The sequence below is a fragment of the Ursus maritimus genome, unplaced genomic scaffold (assembly GCF_017311325.1).
Source record: "Ursus maritimus isolate PB19 unplaced genomic scaffold, ASM1731132v1 scaffold_1, whole genome shotgun sequence".
Lineage (NCBI taxonomy): Eukaryota > Metazoa > Chordata > Mammalia > Carnivora > Ursidae > Ursus > Ursus maritimus.
In genome coordinates, this window is record NW_024423343.1 from 38,276,782 (window position 1) to 38,294,999 (window position 18,218).

General features: G+C 37.9%; 1 protein-coding gene across 1 annotated transcript in view; it reads left to right on the plus strand.

Annotated features, from left to right (window-relative positions):
* DNAH7 (dynein axonemal heavy chain 7) overlaps positions 1–18,218 on the plus strand; it is a 250,895-nt gene that overhangs the window by 78,475 nt on the left and 154,202 nt on the right. Inside the window, exons 22-26 of the mRNA XM_040636571.1 lie at positions 1,837–2,049; positions 5,284–5,393; positions 12,021–12,189; positions 14,313–14,415; positions 14,536–14,663. Coding sequence (XP_040492505.1) covers positions 1,837–2,049; positions 5,284–5,393; positions 12,021–12,189; positions 14,313–14,415; positions 14,536–14,663 — 723 coding nt within the window. The remainder of the gene's footprint in view (positions 1–1,836; positions 2,050–5,283; positions 5,394–12,020; positions 12,190–14,312; positions 14,416–14,535; positions 14,664–18,218) is intronic.

The window sequence follows — 18,218 nt, forward strand, 5'->3', positions numbered from 1 at the left end:
ATTTTGGCAGAATATAATAGTAGTTACCTTTAGCTTCGTTAGGTCACTGTACGGAACGGTTTACAAGGAAGAAAATGTAACAAAAATGCTATCAATATGATTTTTTTCCTCTAATCTGAATTCTTATTGATTCATATAGTATTGTTCCTAAAGATCTCAGTTTATCACAGTTTGAAGTTAAATTTTAGTTCTACATCTGTTTTCCTAGTATAGGAAAATACATTCTGCTACTGTGGGTAGTAATAAATTCTTACAAACATATAATTTGTACTGTCAGGTCTAAATATTACGTTTTTATTTTATGTTTTGTGTTGAACTCTACAGTCTGAGAGCTGGTAAGGTTCACATGATCCTCACTTTTACTGATGAGAAAACTAAGATGTGCCCACTGGTGTGGCTTATGTTCTTAGGATCAAATTGGTTCTTACTAATTTATATGCTCAACATACTTAAATTCACTAATTGGCTCCAAGAATTTAAACACTTGTATCTATTGAAACATGGGTGGGACAGAAGTTTGTCTTTCACTGCTTACGAAGAGAATTAATAGGAATCGATCATGTAAATAATATGAAGACAGCAGTGTTCAAGCACCAAACCTTTGAAAAAATTACCTCCTTAAAAATAAAGATAAAATCATTCCATGACTAAGAGAAGTGCCCCTTAGAGAAACAGTTTGCAGTCTCCAGCCCCATCCTTTAAACTTTTTCTCATTCTTGGAAACACTCACTGTAGTTACCTCACTACCTGTTACTGGTCCTGAAGGAATGCGGTGCACTCCTTGGTGCTCAATGCTTATTAAATATTATTAGAGTGGAGAACGCAACCACAGCAGCCTGCTGGGGCATACTGACCCTTCCCTTAAGCATAGCAGTGTTCATTGATTCTAACTTGATTTTCATCATAAACCCTCTTCTCTTTTTTGACTTACTAATTAGATTTACCCCACCCAAAACAGATCCCAAAGCAAGACTTGTTCTCAGAACTGGCATTGCTCACCATAAACTAAAATTTTAGGTGTTTTGTTTATTAAGATCTTTCCGTGGCACGTATCCTGCCCAGTAAGTTTACACAGCAGTCCTGAAATATAAGGCAGCTGGAATCCAGGGTCTCAGGGCATTGGTGCTGCTGCAGCTTCTCTTCTAATGTCTTTCCGCTCCACTAGGCTCTGGTGGGCTTTGTTCCGCAGTGGGGATGAAGGCTTGCCGTGGCCTCAGACCCAGATACTCAAGAGTCCGCCAAACCTAGTGAGAAGCGCTTTTCCCCCTCTGCCTGTATAGTGGTTTCTGGGAAGAACTATGATTGGCTCTGGTTGGGTCACACCTCCTCCCACCCCTTGTTGCCATGGAGGTGGGGCAAGGTGATGGACTGCTCACCAGAACCACAGAGCAGACAGAAGGAATGGAAATAGGGATGTGGAAGGGATGATGAGTAGACACAAACCACGTGTGTCCACTGCATCTGGCCAGCTTGGCCTTGTTCACCTAATACTTTTCTAGTAAGAAAAACCGATTATTTTTAAATTATGTCAGGTGGCGGAAAATGTACAGAAACACTATGTATTTAGACTAGCTCAAAATGTTTTTGTTCAGAAAATTCTGATCAGGGTGTCTGGGTGGCTCAGTCGTTAAGTGTCTGCCTTCGGCTCAGGTCATGATCCCAGGGTCCTGGGATCGAGCCCCGCATTGGGCTCCCTGCTTAGCAGGAAGCCTGCTTCTCCCTCTCCCTCTCCCCTGCTGGTGTTCCCTCTCTCGCTGTCTCTCTCTCTGCCCAATAAATAAATAAAATCTTAAAAAAAAATTCTGATCGCATTAATCATATCTTTTTTTCTTTCAGGCTCTTGAGCAATACTTAGAAAAATGTAACATGCAAATTGATGATATTGTGACTTTGGTCCGTGGCAAATTGTCCAAGCAGAATCGTGTTACTCTGGGAGCCCTCGTGGTGCTGGATGTCCATGCTAGAGATGTCCTCACATCACTTGTGAAAAAAAAAGTTAGTGATGACTCTGACTTCGAGTGGTTAAGTCAGCTTAGGTACTACTGGCAAGTAAGTGATATCACTGAATGTTATTACATGGCAATTTCATCTCATAGCTTTTTAATTTGTGCTTGCTTGCTCTCATGGGAAATAGTATCAGTAATATAGGATTTTTTGCTGATGGATTACTATCAAACAAGCACTCTCCAGACTGAAGATAAAGGCAGCCAAAGACTGTATATAATCTGTACAAAAAACTGTGTCTTCATCTATATCCAAACCCATACTCAAATGTATAATTATGTATAAATACATATAGAGACACAAATTGAGTCATTATAAAAAATTACTCATTTTAAATGAGTCCTTATGCTTGCTGAATCTGTAAAATGTCCTAACTAGGCAGCTTAAAATTGTGTTTTTCAATTTTTGATACATCTAAAGAATGTTAAAAAAAAAAAAAAAGAATCAGACTTTATTGTGATTTGATCATGAAAGTTTCCTCTTGATCATTTGAAGGAATCGGAAACATGATCTGGGTGGGTGGTGATGGCAGTCACAACTGGGAAGGCAGGAGGAGTAGAATAGTTAGTACAGTGGACAAGGTGGGGCAGTTGAGAGTGGGAAGAAGTTGCTGAGGATGTTGGGAGATATGGACTCAAAAATTCTTAGCAGATTCACTTCTGTGAAAGGCCTAAAAGTATGGAGTGGGAGGAGAAAAGGTAACAACCAGACCCCTGGAAAACCACAGGAGTGGTAGTGGATGGGAGCTCACTGTGGAATCATTTCAAATGCTAGACCCTCACCTTACCAGATGTATGACCTGGGCAAGTTACCTACTGTCTATAAGCATCCGTTTTCTTATCTGTAAAATGGCAATAATATAATACCTACTCTGTGGTGAAAATGAATCAAACAATTAACTATAAGAGAATAATGAGCTATCAGAGAAATTTTAAAAAAACAATCCCACTTAAAAAGAATAAAATACCTAAAAACAAATTTAACCAAGGTGGTGAAAGACGTGCACACTAAAAACTCTAACACATTGGTGAAGGAAATCGAAGAAGACACAAGATACTTTGTTCTTGTGGATTAGAAAATTAATGTTGTTAAAAAGTTCCTACTACCCAAAACAATCTACAGATTCAATGCAACCCCTGTCAAAATTCCAATGGTATTTTTCACAGAAATAAACAGTGCTAAAATTTGTATGCAGCCTAACATTTGTATGTAAAAGACACCAGATAGCCAAAGCAGTGTTAAAAAAGAACAAAGCTGAGGGCATCACGCTCCCTGATTTCAGATTATATTACAAAGCTAGAGTAATCAAAACAGAATGGTATTGGCGTAAAAACAGACACGTGGATCAATGGAACAGAACAGAGAGCACAGAAGTACACCCAGGCGTATATGCCAAATAATTTAAGACAAAGGAGCCAAGAATATGCAATGGAGAAAGAAAAGTTTCTTCAATAAATAGTGTTGGGAAAACTGAACAGCCACATAGGAAATACTGAAACTGGACCACTGTCTTTCACCATACACAACAATTAACTCAAAATGGATTAAAGACAGGAACATAAGACCTGAAACCATAAAACTCCTAGAAGAAAACATAGATGGTAAGCTCCTTAACTCCGTCTTGGCAATGATTTTTTTTTTTTTTTTTGGCAACAAAAGCAAAAATAAACAAGTAGGGACTACATTAAACTAAAAAGTGCTACACAGCAAAGGAAACCATCAACAAATTAAAAAGGCAACTTTCTGAGTGAAAGAGAATACTTGCAAGTCATATCTGATAAGGGGTTAACCTCTAAAATATATAAAGAACTCCTACAACTCAATAGCAAAAACACAAACTACCTGTTTGAAAATGGTCAAAGGATCTGAATAGACATTATTGCAAAGAAGGCACACAGCTGGCTAACGTAACAGGTTCATGAAAAGATGGTCAACATCACTCATCATCAGGGAAATACAAATCAAAACCACAATGAGAGATCCTCTCACACCTATTAGAATGGCCATTATCAAAAGACAAAAGATAGCAAACACTGGTAAGGGTGTGGGAAAAAGGGAACCATTGTGCACTGTTCGTAGGAATGTAAATTGGTGCAGCCACTATGGAAAACAGGATGCAGTCTCCTCAAAAAATAAAAAAATAGAACTATCATATGATCCAAAAATTCCACTTCTGGGTATTATCTGAAGAAAACAAAAACACTCGAAAAGGTATATGCACCCCCATGTTTATTGCAGCATTAGTTACATTAACTAGGGTATAGCAACAACCTGTATGTCCATTGACAGGTGAATGAATAAAGAAGATGTGATATATATGTAAATGGAATATTATTCAGCCATTAAAAATGAAATCTTGCTATTTGCAACAATATGGATTGACCTTGAGGGCATTACACTAAGTGGAATAAGTCAGACAAAGACAAATAAAATGTGATCTCACTTATACATGCAATCTAAAACAAACCAAGCTCATAGATACAGAGAACAGATTGGGGGTTGCCAAAGGCTGAGAGTGGAAAGGCAGGAGAAATGAGTGAAGGAAGTCAAAAAGTGCAAACTTCTAGTTATAAATAAGTCATGGGGATTTAATACACTGTCTCTTGACTATAGTTAATAATAACATATTGCATTTTTAAAGTTGCTAAGAGTAAATCTTAAAATTCTCATTATAAGAAAACTGTACTTATATATGATAATAGATCTTAACTGGACTTACTGTGATTATTTTATAATATACACAAATATTTTATAATATACACAAATTTTGTTTATACTTGAAACTAATATTATATGTCAATTATAACTTAATAAAAAAAGCGTTAGCAAGCAAAAAAAAAATATAGGAGAGATAGGGAACAAATATATTTTCTACAGATACCTATGGAAAAAATTGAAGCCAGTGACTTCAGACTTACCCAGGGAAATTAGATATTGAATTCTTCTACTGAATTTAACGATGTCTGAAAAGTGGAATTTTTTAAAGGATTTTTTTAATTCATTTGAGAGAGAGTGAGAGACTGAGGGGGGGGGGCAGAGGGAGAGAGAGAAGCAGACTCCCCACTGAGCAGGGAGCCCTACCCTGGGCTATTTCCTAGGACCTTGGGATCATGATCTGAACCGAAGGCAGATGCTTAACTGATGAACCACCCAGGCATCCCTGAAAAGTGAATTTTAAAGATGTTGTTTATAACTTGACAATTATTTATTAAGGAGTTTGAGATTTCATATTATTTAAAATTTTGTTAAGTTAGCTTCATTTTCTCTGATTTATCCTAGGAGAATAATTTAGAAACAAAGATGATCAATGCTGGCTTACGATACGGATATGAGTATCTGGGTAATTCCCCTCGGCTGGTTATTACTCCACTCACAGATCGATGTTACAGGTAAACTCGCTAATTTAAGGGTCTATTGGAAATAAATTTTGCTCACCCCTAGACCACCAAATCTTTAAAAGAAACAGATTATCTTCCACTTGGTAAATGTATCCTACGTTATCTTTTCCTATACTCAATACTTTTCTCAACTTGACCTTCGATTTCTCTTTCTCTGCTGGCTTTCTCCTCTTAGCTCTGGAGCTAAGTATTGCCTTATATTACTGTTGTTGTTTACATTGTTCATTTCTTCTTTCTTCTGGAAACTTCTTCTTTGTTTTGGATCCTTTGGGGCAACCTGCTGCTTCCCCTGAAACACAGAATTTTCTAGATTTCTGTTTTCATGTGGCACTTTGTCTCATGCTTCATGGTTTCCCAAATGTTCTCATCCACTTTCAGGCTTTAATAGCCTACATTCCGAAGATCCACAAATCTGTATCTCCAGCCAAGGTCTCTCCTATAAACTTGTGCTGCATGCTTGCTGGATATCTCCATTAGATAACTCGTAGGTATTTACATTGAAATGTTTTTCCATCATGCTTCTGAATAATAAAAGGGCTTTAACAACTTTATTCCTAGTTTCCATCTCCCACATTCCAAATTATTGTCAAAAACTAAATTAAAGTGTTATTTTTTTCAGATATTAAAAGTCGAATTAGGTCTAGTATCAAAGCCAACATCTTTCATCCAATTTAAAACTCCCCTTCTCTCCCAGCTCGAGCTTCACACAACTCAAGGCCTGCATTTGGGGAGGCAAATGTGGTCAATTTTTTGTCAATATTATCCCTGTCCTTTGCATTCATCCCTCCATAGCTCACCTGTGGCTCCTCCAGCCTTGGGGGTTAATGGAAGAGGGGAGAAGGAAAGGGAGAGGTGGGTTCACATGTGACAAGTGCCTTGTGTGGCAACTATCTCTTGGCTGTTTAGTGTCCTCAATGAGGACACAAGCCTAGATGTGCCAGATCTCCCATGGGATATTTATGTGGGTTCTTTGGAAACCCTCCCCAGCCCCCCCACCCCCAGTCACCTGTGGAAAATGCCTTCTCTGGCTGGCTGTTGGTGACTTTTGCTTCAGCCTCTGTCTGAGGTCACCCACACATGGATGCTCACCTTGGTGTCTTCTCTGATGCTCAGGCACAGAGTCGCACTCGACGTGACTCAGCTCTAGCTCCTTCCGGTGGGATCTAGATCTGGTCAGATGATAAACATACATTTATTTTGCCAGTAGTATGAGTACCTCTCTCTCACTGTCACTGTTTTCCATTCCATCAGGAATGGCTACGGGCATTCTCTTGACTTTAAGTACTTTAAGCTGTGATTGAATTCCCAATTCCTGTGTTACGAAAACCCCAGGAGTCAGACAGTGTGCCAAGCTTTCTGAATAGTTCTCTAAAGCCCCTCAGGTAGCTTGGGAGTGGGGCAAGTGCTTTCTTCTCTAGAGAGGGATGGGAAATAACACACTAAGAGCTCTTTCCAAAAATCTTTACTCTCGACCTCTCCTTTACAAGCTTCCCCAGCCAATTTCTATGTGCCCTGGTGCTAGGTGACCAATTTTACTATTTGTAAGATACGATGATCTGGCATAGATTGCTCTATTTATATTCTGTTACATGTTTTTTTTTTTACATCTAATATATATATATATATTTACATCTAATTTACATCTAATATATATATATTATATATAATATATATATAATATATAAATATATTAGATGTATATATAATATATATATATATATACATTTACCAAAAATTTTATCATTGTCTTAACTCACCATTGCTTCTTCCTTTGCCTTCTTTCTGGTTTCAGTTTTCTTCTTACTAGGTAACATCCTTTAGTAATTGTTTCAGTGAGGTTCTACAAGTAGTGAGCTCCAGCAGTCTTTGTCTAAAAATGCCTTTTTAAACAAAATTTGGTCTTCATTTAATTATTAAATGATAGGATAGCTGGGTATACAACAGTAAGTGAACCATAATTTCCCCTCAGCTCTCCAAAGATATTATTCTCCCAGCATTCATTGCCACTGCTGAGTTATTATGTTTCCTTTGTAGGTACTTTTTTTCTATCATGGTTTTTAAGATTTTATTGTTGATGTTCACTGTAATGCTACTCTATGTGGGTGAGTTTTTATCCCCTTTGAGAGTTTTCAGTTCATATCTTTCTTTAATTCTGGCAAATTCTCAGTCATTATTTATTTAGTTGTTTGTTTGTTTGTTTGTTGGGGGAAGGGAAAGGAGGGGAGGGGCAGAGGGTGATGGAGAGAGAGAATCTTTTTTTTAATATTTTTATTCATTCAAAATAATAAACCCATTACATGTTTATATGGAAAACCTATATTTTTGTGTGAAAAAAACTGTACTTTCTAAAACAAAATGAAATTCATGGCAAAAATTGCATTGTTTTACATTGCTGTACATCTCTTTAGTGTCTGGCTTAATGGACGAGAGCCGACTTCTTATATCTGCTTCTGCATTCGATGTGCTTCAATCTGTTGCTCTGGTTGTAAGATACAAAGAAAATCTTCATACAGACCTGTAGTTGGAAAATGGAGTGTAATAGACTTTCAGATACTGAGAATTTTTCTTCTTTGACACCAGGCCAAAGCTCAAAAGTAGTAGTTTTTAAAAGCTAGTTGCAACGTACTATCTGAGATTTTATCAATGAATTTTTTGTGTACTTTTATGTTAAAATCCATTGGTTATCTTGCACTTTTTGAGTGGCTCTTTTACCTACTGGCAATCGGGGAAATATTCCTTCGTTGAATTATACAGAATTTCCAAATACTGACATTTCATACAATATCAAAAAAATCACATTCCATTAATTTTACCACTGATCTCATCTAAAAAGTCTTTGACAAGTACAAGTTTTTGAAATTTAAAAATTCTCATTTTCACCTGAAAGCTTGAATTTTATCACTGGCAATGGTGACAGACTCACTTTGTTCAATTTCAAGAAAATGTCCACTAAACACTCAGGTATGAATAACTACAGTTTAATCGTCAGTTGTTTTTTCAAGTAAAAACGATGATCCATGCATCTGGGTCAGCTCTAACACACTAGTGCATTTTCTTAAGACAGTCATTGTACTACGGTATCCAGCAGCAAGGCTCCACGGATACTTGGCATTTCATCACTCAGAATATTAAAGAGACTTTTATTAGAGAGTTGAGATTTAATAAAAATTAATAATTTTTAGTGCTTCATCCAAGACATTCTTAAGTGAAATGGCTTTTTTTTTTTTAAACCACAAGCAAAGAGCAGGAAAGAAGTCACGACTACCACCACTAGTGGAGTCTGGTGCCACTCACTGCCTTGATTCATGTTATGACGCCAGCAATTTTCTCTGCCATTGCTTCTGCACCAATCATGCAAATGGAAATGAAGTTGTTCTAGGATGAGCCATGAGAGTCAAAAGAGTTATTCACCCCTTGGATATTTATCACTACTTGTGTTCACTGCTGAGCATTCACATAAAAGAAAATTCTTGGAGGTGTAGTTGGTGCGGACACAGGTTGAGCCACGTCTGTAAATCTGCTCATTTGTAAGGCAAAAGCACGAGTCCACAAACAAGATATGAACTCCGTCATCATATTTGTAGCTAGATCTTTAATTCGACGAGTCATGGTAACACACGAAGTGGCCCTGCCTTGGATTTTACTGACTTTTCATCCAGTGGGCATTCGGCAATGTCTGCTGCTCAAGACTTTGTTAGTCTCTCGGCTATTGGGTGGGCTTTTCCAGCCAAAGCAATGTCGTAACTTATCCTGTAAGATTCAGTGACTTTTTCATTTCTAGGCTAGAAAACTGGAACAAATTCAGGCTTTTAAAGACCTCACGGTGTGTACACTTAAAATATTCAATTCCTTTTTAAGTTCTGAATGATTGGTCTTGACGTGATGTTGCAACTTAACTGGCGCTATAATACTACACAAACGTGTTCCGTTGCCTCAGACACGATAAAGTACACTGTTAACATCTATAAAGCTGAGGAGAAGGTAGTTTTCCTTATAACATCGTCTCTTTTAATAACTCTTCATTTCTCATTTACAGTTTTGCCTAGATTGTTCAGATTCCTCCCATTCGCTCGTTGATGTATTCATTTCAGTAAACAGAGACTGCAAATCTTCTAATCTCCCTTTTTAAAGCCAACAATCCATCCTGCTCCGTGTCCCTCTGGTTCAGTGTGGGTAGGGGGGTCCGGGCGCTGGACATGGCGCCGGTATCTCAGGGAAGGGAACCGAGAAGCTTGGAGGAAGGGAGGGAAGGGAAGGTGCGGAGCACGGCCGGGCGGGGCTTCTCACAGCAGGGACACCCGCCGCATGGGCCCCGGCCGGCTGGGGGTGCTTGGAGGCCGGGCAGCTGCTCACGCCAGCCCGGGGATGCGCCGCTTGGGCTAGGCCGGGCCGGCTCTGAGCGGCTCCGGACCGCACCCCGCCCCCACCCCCAGCTGAGCTGTGCCGCCTTTCTGCCAGGCCGCGCAGCTCTGCCTACTCTCTGCCCCCGCCAGCCGGCGCCTGCCTCACTCCTCCCCTGCCCTCAGTGGCTCTGCTCCGCGGCGGGCACACAGGCAGCCGCTGCCGGACCTGAGAGAGAGAATCTTTTTTTTTTTTTTTAAAGATTTTATTTATTTATTTGACAGAGATAGAGACAGCCAGCAAGAGAGGGAACACAAGCAGGGGGAGTGGAGAGGAAGGCAGGCTCCCAGCGAGGGAGCCTGATGGGTGCTGGCAGAATCACATAACGCTGGGATCACACCCTGAGCCGGCGGGCAGCAGCTAACTTGCTGTGCCACCCAGGCGCCCCCGAGAGAGAGAGAGAGAGAGAGAGAGAGAGAGAATCTTAAGCAGGCTCCATGTCCAGCATCAAGATCCTGAGATCATGACCCAAGTTGAAACCAAGAGTCAGATGCTTAACCTATAGAGCCACATGCCAATGCCCCACAGCCATTGCTTTTTAAATTTTGTCCTTTTCCCATTCTCTTCCTCTTTTTTCTTTGTCTCTCAACTTTTCTTATGTTCCATCTTGGTATCTTCCTGCGTAATTACCTCATATTTTTCTTGTAGTGCATAATTCTGTTTCTTTGTGTTTACTCTGCCATTTAATCTGGTAACTTTTTAAAAAGTCCAATAACTATATTTTTCACTGCTAGATTTCAAGTTTTCTCTTTTATGAAATTGACTTTTTTCTCACAATTTTCTTATGTCTTTCTTTTTTAAAGATTTATTTATTTATTTTAGAGAAGGAGAGAGTTGGGGGGTAGGGACTGAGGGAGAGAGAGAAACTCAAGCACGTTCTGCACTAAGTGCAGAGCCTGACGTGGGGCTTGATCTCACAACCCTGAGATCACAGCTGAGCTGAAATCAAGAGTCGGAGGCTTAACCAGCTGTACCACCCAGGTGTCCCTGTCTATTGCTTTTTATTTAGAATCTCATTTAAAAAACCACCAGGATACCAAAGAGTACCGTGTATATAGTAATTCCCCTGCACTTTTGTCCATCTGCCGCTGCAAGTCTGACTCTTAACTTTGATCTCTCTCTCTCTCTCTGGTTTTAATTATGAGCTCATTTTAGTAGGGGTTGTTTCCCCATGCAGTCTTACATTTTCTCAGCTGTGGAGGTGGCCCATGTGGAGCAGTTTCACATTTATCTCTTAAAAGGGATCTTAGGGTTTCAGTGTAAATTTCTCGGTTTGGGTTCATGTGACCATGGATAATGGAAACTTGGACCCTGCCCTCATGAAGGCTTTCCACTGGGTGCTGCAATGAAGGGTAAGCTTCCTATCCCCTCTGTAGTTAATCTTTCTTTGTCTTTCTCAAGTAGGTTGCTAGAGTAATTTTAGTTTCCATTTAGAGATGTCAGCTTTTCAAGGCTTCTCGGTTTGTATAGGTGAATTCACTCCAGCTCTTCACCTTACTCGGTATAAGAATTTTTCTGCTTCGGGGCACTTTTGTGGTGCAGTTGGTTAAGCATCCAACTCTTGGGTTTGGTTCAGGTCACCATCGCGGGGTCATGAGATTGAGCCTTGCATCAGGCTCCAAGCTCAGCATGGAGTCTGCTTAAGACTTTCTGTCTCCCTCTGCTCTCTGCCTCCCCTTGCTAGATCTCTCTCTCAAATAAATCTAAAAAAAAAAAAAAAAAAATCTGTTTCTATGTGGTTGCAAATACACTTGTGTTTGTATGCAGATCCCAAAACAATATGCACTTCTATAGCTTTAGCACCTAATTACTGACAGCTTTGCATTCCCTCTTCATTGGTGACTTCCTTTTCACTCTTTCAAAATGGCTCTGTATTTCAAAAGTCACTATTTGGTGTTTTTATGTAGCATTTCCGAATGCTCGCGGTTATGGGGGGTTGGGTGGTTTGGCATCAGCTGCGTTCTCCATATTGACCAGAGTCAGCATTGAATTTCAAGTGTGTTTGTTCTGATTCTGTCATACGTAATCAGCTCTTCAGAAGTGAAGTATAATAATAGATAAAGTAATGCACAGTCAGATTTTCGGAGGTTCTTGGGAAGGAAGAAATTACTGAAGAGGAAGTGGAAAATTTGTCTCTCGGTTTAAACTTTCCTCTTTTCATAATATGTATTAAAAATGACATTATTCTACAAATATTGCTTATTTCTTCTATTTCAGAACCTTGTTTGGAGCCCTTCACCTGCACCTTGGAGGTGCACCTGAAGGGCCAGCTGGCACTGGAAAGACTGAAACTACCAAAGATTTAGCAAAAGCAGTGGCCAAACAATGTGTTGTTTTCAATTGCTCTGATGGGTTGGATTATCTGGCTTTAGGAAAATTCTTTAAGGTTTGAACTGACTCATTTCTTTACAAAATAACTGCTCAGAGAGGAAGGTTATTCATAATGAAACGTAATTTAATGCAAGTAAAAGACTTACTGTAGTTTAAGCAAAATTAAAGCACTTTCTCCATTCTCCAGAGAAGTAGGGTTATTTTAAAAGCTTGCTTGAGGAGCTCTACCTGTGTCTCCAGTCCCTGCTGTAATGAGGCAGGATGACTGAGAGGAATGAGGGCTGTGCCTTCAGTATACTGGGGCAGCTAAAAATTTGAGAACCACTACATCATGTAAAGACTGTGGGGAATCTAAAGTCTTTAACCTGGAGCTCTTGTTATTAACCAGTTATGATTCAGTAATTTACTTTCATAGATACACTCTAGTTCATCTTTTCTTGCGAACTTAAAATCTTTGTTTTTTTCTTATACTGAGTCAGAGTCCCACTCTTAGGAGTCTGCGAGATTGCAAAAGGGGGAATTAAAAATGTAACATTCCTGTCTATAAACCTATGAACGTCTGGTCATTTTAGCACTTTGTTGCTACAGGCTGTTATTCTTTAAAATGTTAGCTGGAACAGTCGAACACAGAATTATCCATTTGGGATGATAGGTTCTGTTTATTTGTTTATGTCTTTTTTTCTGTAAGGATTCTGTAATTATTTTTCCAAAATTTCTTTAGAGAAGTTAACCTTTAAAAAGAAAACCAAACTAACAGAAAAGAATATTCTAATCCTACCTTAGACAGTAGACTGTTCCTGGTTGATATATGGCAAGGTCATTTTATAAGAAGTCTCTACATTTGTGATGCTGAAACAAATAGGATAAGATTTTTTAAAGTCAAAATTATAATAAATAACATCAAGAAAACATTTGAATGACCAATTACCATTTTAATCATACTCTGTAATGACATACAACCTTGTAATGATTTTTTAAGAAAGCGATAGTAAGTGTAAAAGAGGCTCTGTGAAGTTTAATTTGAGTAGCCATTATATTCCTAAACATTTTAAGAAAAATCTGGTATGTACTACTCAATTTTTGAATATATATAATGATATCCTTAATTCCTTGATACAGATTCACATACTTTTGGTATTAAAGTTGTTTACTGATAAGTATTTATTGGTTATATAGATATTTTGTGTTAGGATCATGCTGAATAATAGAGGTACAGAATAAAAAAGACAAGGGCCTTACTATTAAGGACCTCACAATCCTTATAACTATTGAATATGTGACTTCATAAGTATTTTTTGTTCTCTGTGGTTTCTAATCCTCTTATTATATGTAGAGATCAAAGTCATAGTCTTCTCTAATGAAATTGTACTATTCTTGGAAATGGACAGAGTTCACATTTAATCCAGTGTGGTTCAGTAGATGGAACTGTGTACAAATTCAAAGTCAGCCACTATTAGCTCTGTGGCCTTGTACTAATTACTTAACATCTTGTATGACATAGTCTTTGTTTCTTTGCATAAAAGATACATGCATCATGCCTGAAACATACCTGCTACTCATGAAACACACACACACACACACACACTCTACAGAATATGCATTCAATAAATGTCAACTTGATTTTTTTTTTTAAAGTAAATTTGAATTTGGACTGAGCTACTCAAGCTTGGTGGTCCACTTTTCTCTGATGCCCAAACAGCACGTATTTGTGAGGTTGCTGTGGGTTAGAAGTGCAAACTAGCGCCTCAAACTATGTAAGTTGGCTGTTAAGGTGCTCAGACCACAAAGTAGTCTCATTAGTGACAGAAGTCATCTTATTTAGAGAATTATTGCCATCTAGTCTATGGAGTTCATATAGAAAAAGCAAGCAAAATCAACTCATACATAAAAAAGTAAGAAAGTCTTTGAGATTACAGGTATACATCTAAATGCCAAAAGATACACAGAAAGTAAAAAGCTATCGATCAAATGGACAATTTTCCAATTGATCAAGCTCCTTATTCGTGTAGAATAATGAATTTCTAATAAAAAATAATATGCTGTCTTTAAAAATAAAGGTGGATAAGCAATTTCCTTGATAGGATATTAAATCCTTGAAAATATCAGGTGAAAATGCAGCATTTCAATGCAATATTTAATCAGATAAAATTGAAAATTTTCATTACTCTTTTCTCCCAGGGACTGTTATCTTGTGGAGCCTGGGCTTGCTTTGATGAGTTTAACAGAATTGATTTGGAAGTACTGTCTGTGGTTGCTCAACAAATTCTTACTATCCAAAGAGGTAATGGACTGGTTTGTCTTTGCATTATGTCAAAACAGTAGAAATATGGGAGAGAATGGATGGCACAAGTTGCATTTAAATGTGAAATTGCTAAGTCATTTCATGCTTGATGACCCACAGGTATTAATGCGGGTGTTGATACACTAGTGTTTGAAGGAACCGAGTTAAAACTTGACCCCACATGTGCTGTGTTTATAACTATGAACCCTGGATATGCCGGGCGCTCGGAACTGCCGGATAATCTGAAGGTACAGAAGGGGCAATTCGATCATCTATTTCATTTCCGTAGTTTACTAGGTTAATATGGAAAAAGAAAGAACATGCTCTCCTTGAATTTTATGGAAAATATTTGTTTTTTGGACATTGTATTTTAGAAAACTGTTTTAGAAAATAATTTAAAAAGCTTTGAGTTCCTTCAGAAAATGAATGTGCAAACCGGATGCAACTTCCAAACTGACATTTAAAAACTGATAATTATAGAAAATTAGAAAATATAGGAAATACTAAAAAAGATAACCATTCTTTGCTTACTATATTGTATCCTGCAATTTAAAATATCTTTTAAAAGTCAAATTTTAAATGGTAGAACCTGGCCGTTGTGTATGCTGGGTTGTTTTTTTCAGTTTAATACTATAACATGAGCATTTTTCTTTCTTTATAAACATAATTCAAACTGTAAATAAATTTACTGAACTGCATGTTACTGTTGGACACTTAGGTTGCTTTTAGTTTTCCTTCGTTATAAATCATATTGCAATGGGCAGTTTTTCCTTAAGGCTTTTGTCTATTTAAAAATATTTCTTTAAGTATGGTCATAGGACCAAGAGCTGTGTTGCAAATTTCCTCCCAACTGAGGTTGAAATAATTCACAGCCCACATCAATTCTCAATTGTCATTTATACCAACACTAATTTTTTTTTCCTGGTTAAAAGAGCAGAACGCTTTGCTAATTGAATAGGCTTAAAAAAACAAAAACTTGGTTATGAGAGAAATAGGACATTTCCTCATATCTTAGGCATTTTATATCCTTTTCTGATAAATTGCATTTATGGCTAGAGCAGAAAGAACAATGTTGAATAATGCAGTGGTAATTGCAGATCCAAAACCAAGTCTTCTGACTCTACGCCCTACATTCCTTTCTGCTATTCACATACTGAGACCGACAGCTTCTTAGACTAGTTGAGGAATTTTTCTTTTCCACTGAAAGAGACTTTTGATTCAACTAATTGCTACGAAGTATTTTGGTATTTCCATTCCATGCACTTTTATATACTAGATGAGATGTTTTAATACTTTCCCTTAGTGAAGGAAGGTATGATTAAAAAATAAAAACTGGTAAATCCTCTTTTATCTAAGAAGCATTTTGCAACTTTTCATTGTGATTTATGTTTGGAGAGCTCTTTTTGTAGCAGTTCTTTTGTTCGCCCATGTTTTTCTTTCCTTCAGTAGTATCAATCTGAATACATAGTATCTGTAAAGGCGAAAATCTGTGAATAGCTAATCGTAAAAAGCTGGGACTATTATTAGCTCAGTCTGTTAATGCCCTCTGCAGACTGTGCCACAGTTCTCTGTGCTGTGCGTGTTGAAACAGTGTCTAAATATCTACCTTGTGGTTCTGTGGGTGACGCATTTTCCTTCTACTTCAGGCCAAAACTGCTCTCAAATTCTGATAGTTTTGTTGTTCTTCCTACTGTGCAGTCTTCTTGGTTAGAACTGCTACAGAACAACTGTTTTCAAGCATATATGGAAATACCTAACAATTCTGAAAAAAATATCTTAGTCTGAAAAGAAAGAAATAGATCTGCCTTAAAAAACAAAAAAACAAAAAAAACTTACTGAGGTCCAGAGAATGTCTTCAGAGTCATCCTTGAGGCTTCCCTTTTCGTCCCCCAGTGATTCAGCCAGTCACCAAAACCAGGGATCCTATTATACAAAAGCCTTATAATTCTTGCTGCTCTTGCTTAGTCCCACTGCCACACCTTCCTTCCATCCCTCTTCATTCTTCCCCTGCGGGTCTTACTGCAAAAGCTCACTTGTCACCAATCTCTTCTCCAGTAAAATTCACTAAAATAAATTCCCCATTATAATTCTACCAGTGTCTTCAGAAGAAATCTAATCCTATAATTTCCAGACTTAAAAAGCTATTGGGTTTTGTTGTTGTCGTTTTTGTCTACACAAAAAATTTCAAAGTTCTTGTCCTGATCTACAAGAACTTTGGAATTAGGACCCAACTGCATCTACCATCCCCCCTACATCTATGTCATCATGCAGATAGAGTCCCATTTCGACATCCTGTACGTCTAGATAAGATCTGCATAGTGGAGCAATATCTTAAGCACATCGCTACATTAGAGAAGCTCTTTTTAAATATTAAAGCTATTCTGAAGAACCAATATTCAATCGACATTTCAGAATAGTTAGACGTTAGAAGCCATGGTAAAATGGGCATATTCTAGATCTTCTAATGTCACAAAGCCAATAACCTGATGCCTAGCTTTCCAGAAGGATGATGCTCACGTTGATTACGTGTATCAGAATTTATTCAAACCCTGGTATGATACCTGGAGCTAGACTCTTCTTTTATACTCAAGAAAGTATGTGATTGGTTAAGCCAGAATTGAACTTAAATTTTTTTAAGAGCACTAAATTACCTTTATTGCTATTACTAACAAATTATTTCTGACACATTCCAAATCAAACCATATCGTATCAGTATTTCTCACACACTGTTTGAGAACCACTGAATTAGAATATTCTAATTTGGATCAGGACACTTTTCTCTGTGATAAATAGAAATCAATATTGAATCTTCTGTGGAGGATTCCTAGTAGGTGGAACATCATGAGAGCCCCCTTGAAACTTCTTTACCACACTCTATTTTTTGTTCTCTTGGCCACTGGTCTGTCTGTTCCATGGTGTTCCACGGCCATATTGGCAGTAGGGCTGAGAGTATGTGAATAGGAATTTGTGAAATATCTGATGTGGTTAGAGGGTAGCCTACACCACACAGACCTGGATGTTCACCCGAAACTAATAGCAATTGATACTATTGTAGAAAGACCGGACCACCCAAACGTAGCCATGGACCCACTGACTGATTGGTTCATTCATTCTTTCTTTTATTTGTGAAAAGAAATAGTTGTTGAGAACCTACCCTTTTAAAGAGGTACCATCTATATGGTAATTCTCTTGCATTCTCTTTTCCTCAAGTATGTAGTGGTTTAGAGCACTTGCTCAAGCTTCTTTATTCCCAGTTATTTGCTCAAGCTATATATATTTAACACTTTATTCTTTCTTTAATGGTAACTTTATGGATAAAATAGCAGTACTAAGGCCTCTAGTTAGTAATTAACATAACACATTGCAAGGATCTTGCTCAATGCCAATCTTTTGTTTGTTCTCAACCTGGAACAGTCATAACAGATCACTTAAGCAAGATGTCTTATTTCCTATCTGCCTTGTGCTTCAGGTAATTCAATGAGTTGCCAGAAGATATTTATAAACTATCAGAATAAAATCACCATTTTTCTAGGGGCACCTGGCTGACTCAGTCCGTACAGAGTGTGACTCTGAATCTTGGGGTTGTGAGTTCAAGTCCCATATTAGGCATGGGGCCTACTTTTAAAAAATTGCCATTTTTCTAGAATGTTGTTTTTTCTCTTTCATACGCAAGGGTGTTGGCTTAATGTATGAGCTATTGAAGTAGGTCCTGACACAAACTAACATTCTAAACTTAAATTTCCTTATTTACTCTTTTAAAATCTGTTTAGTTTTCTATTTAGTCAGCATGACATGACATTTAT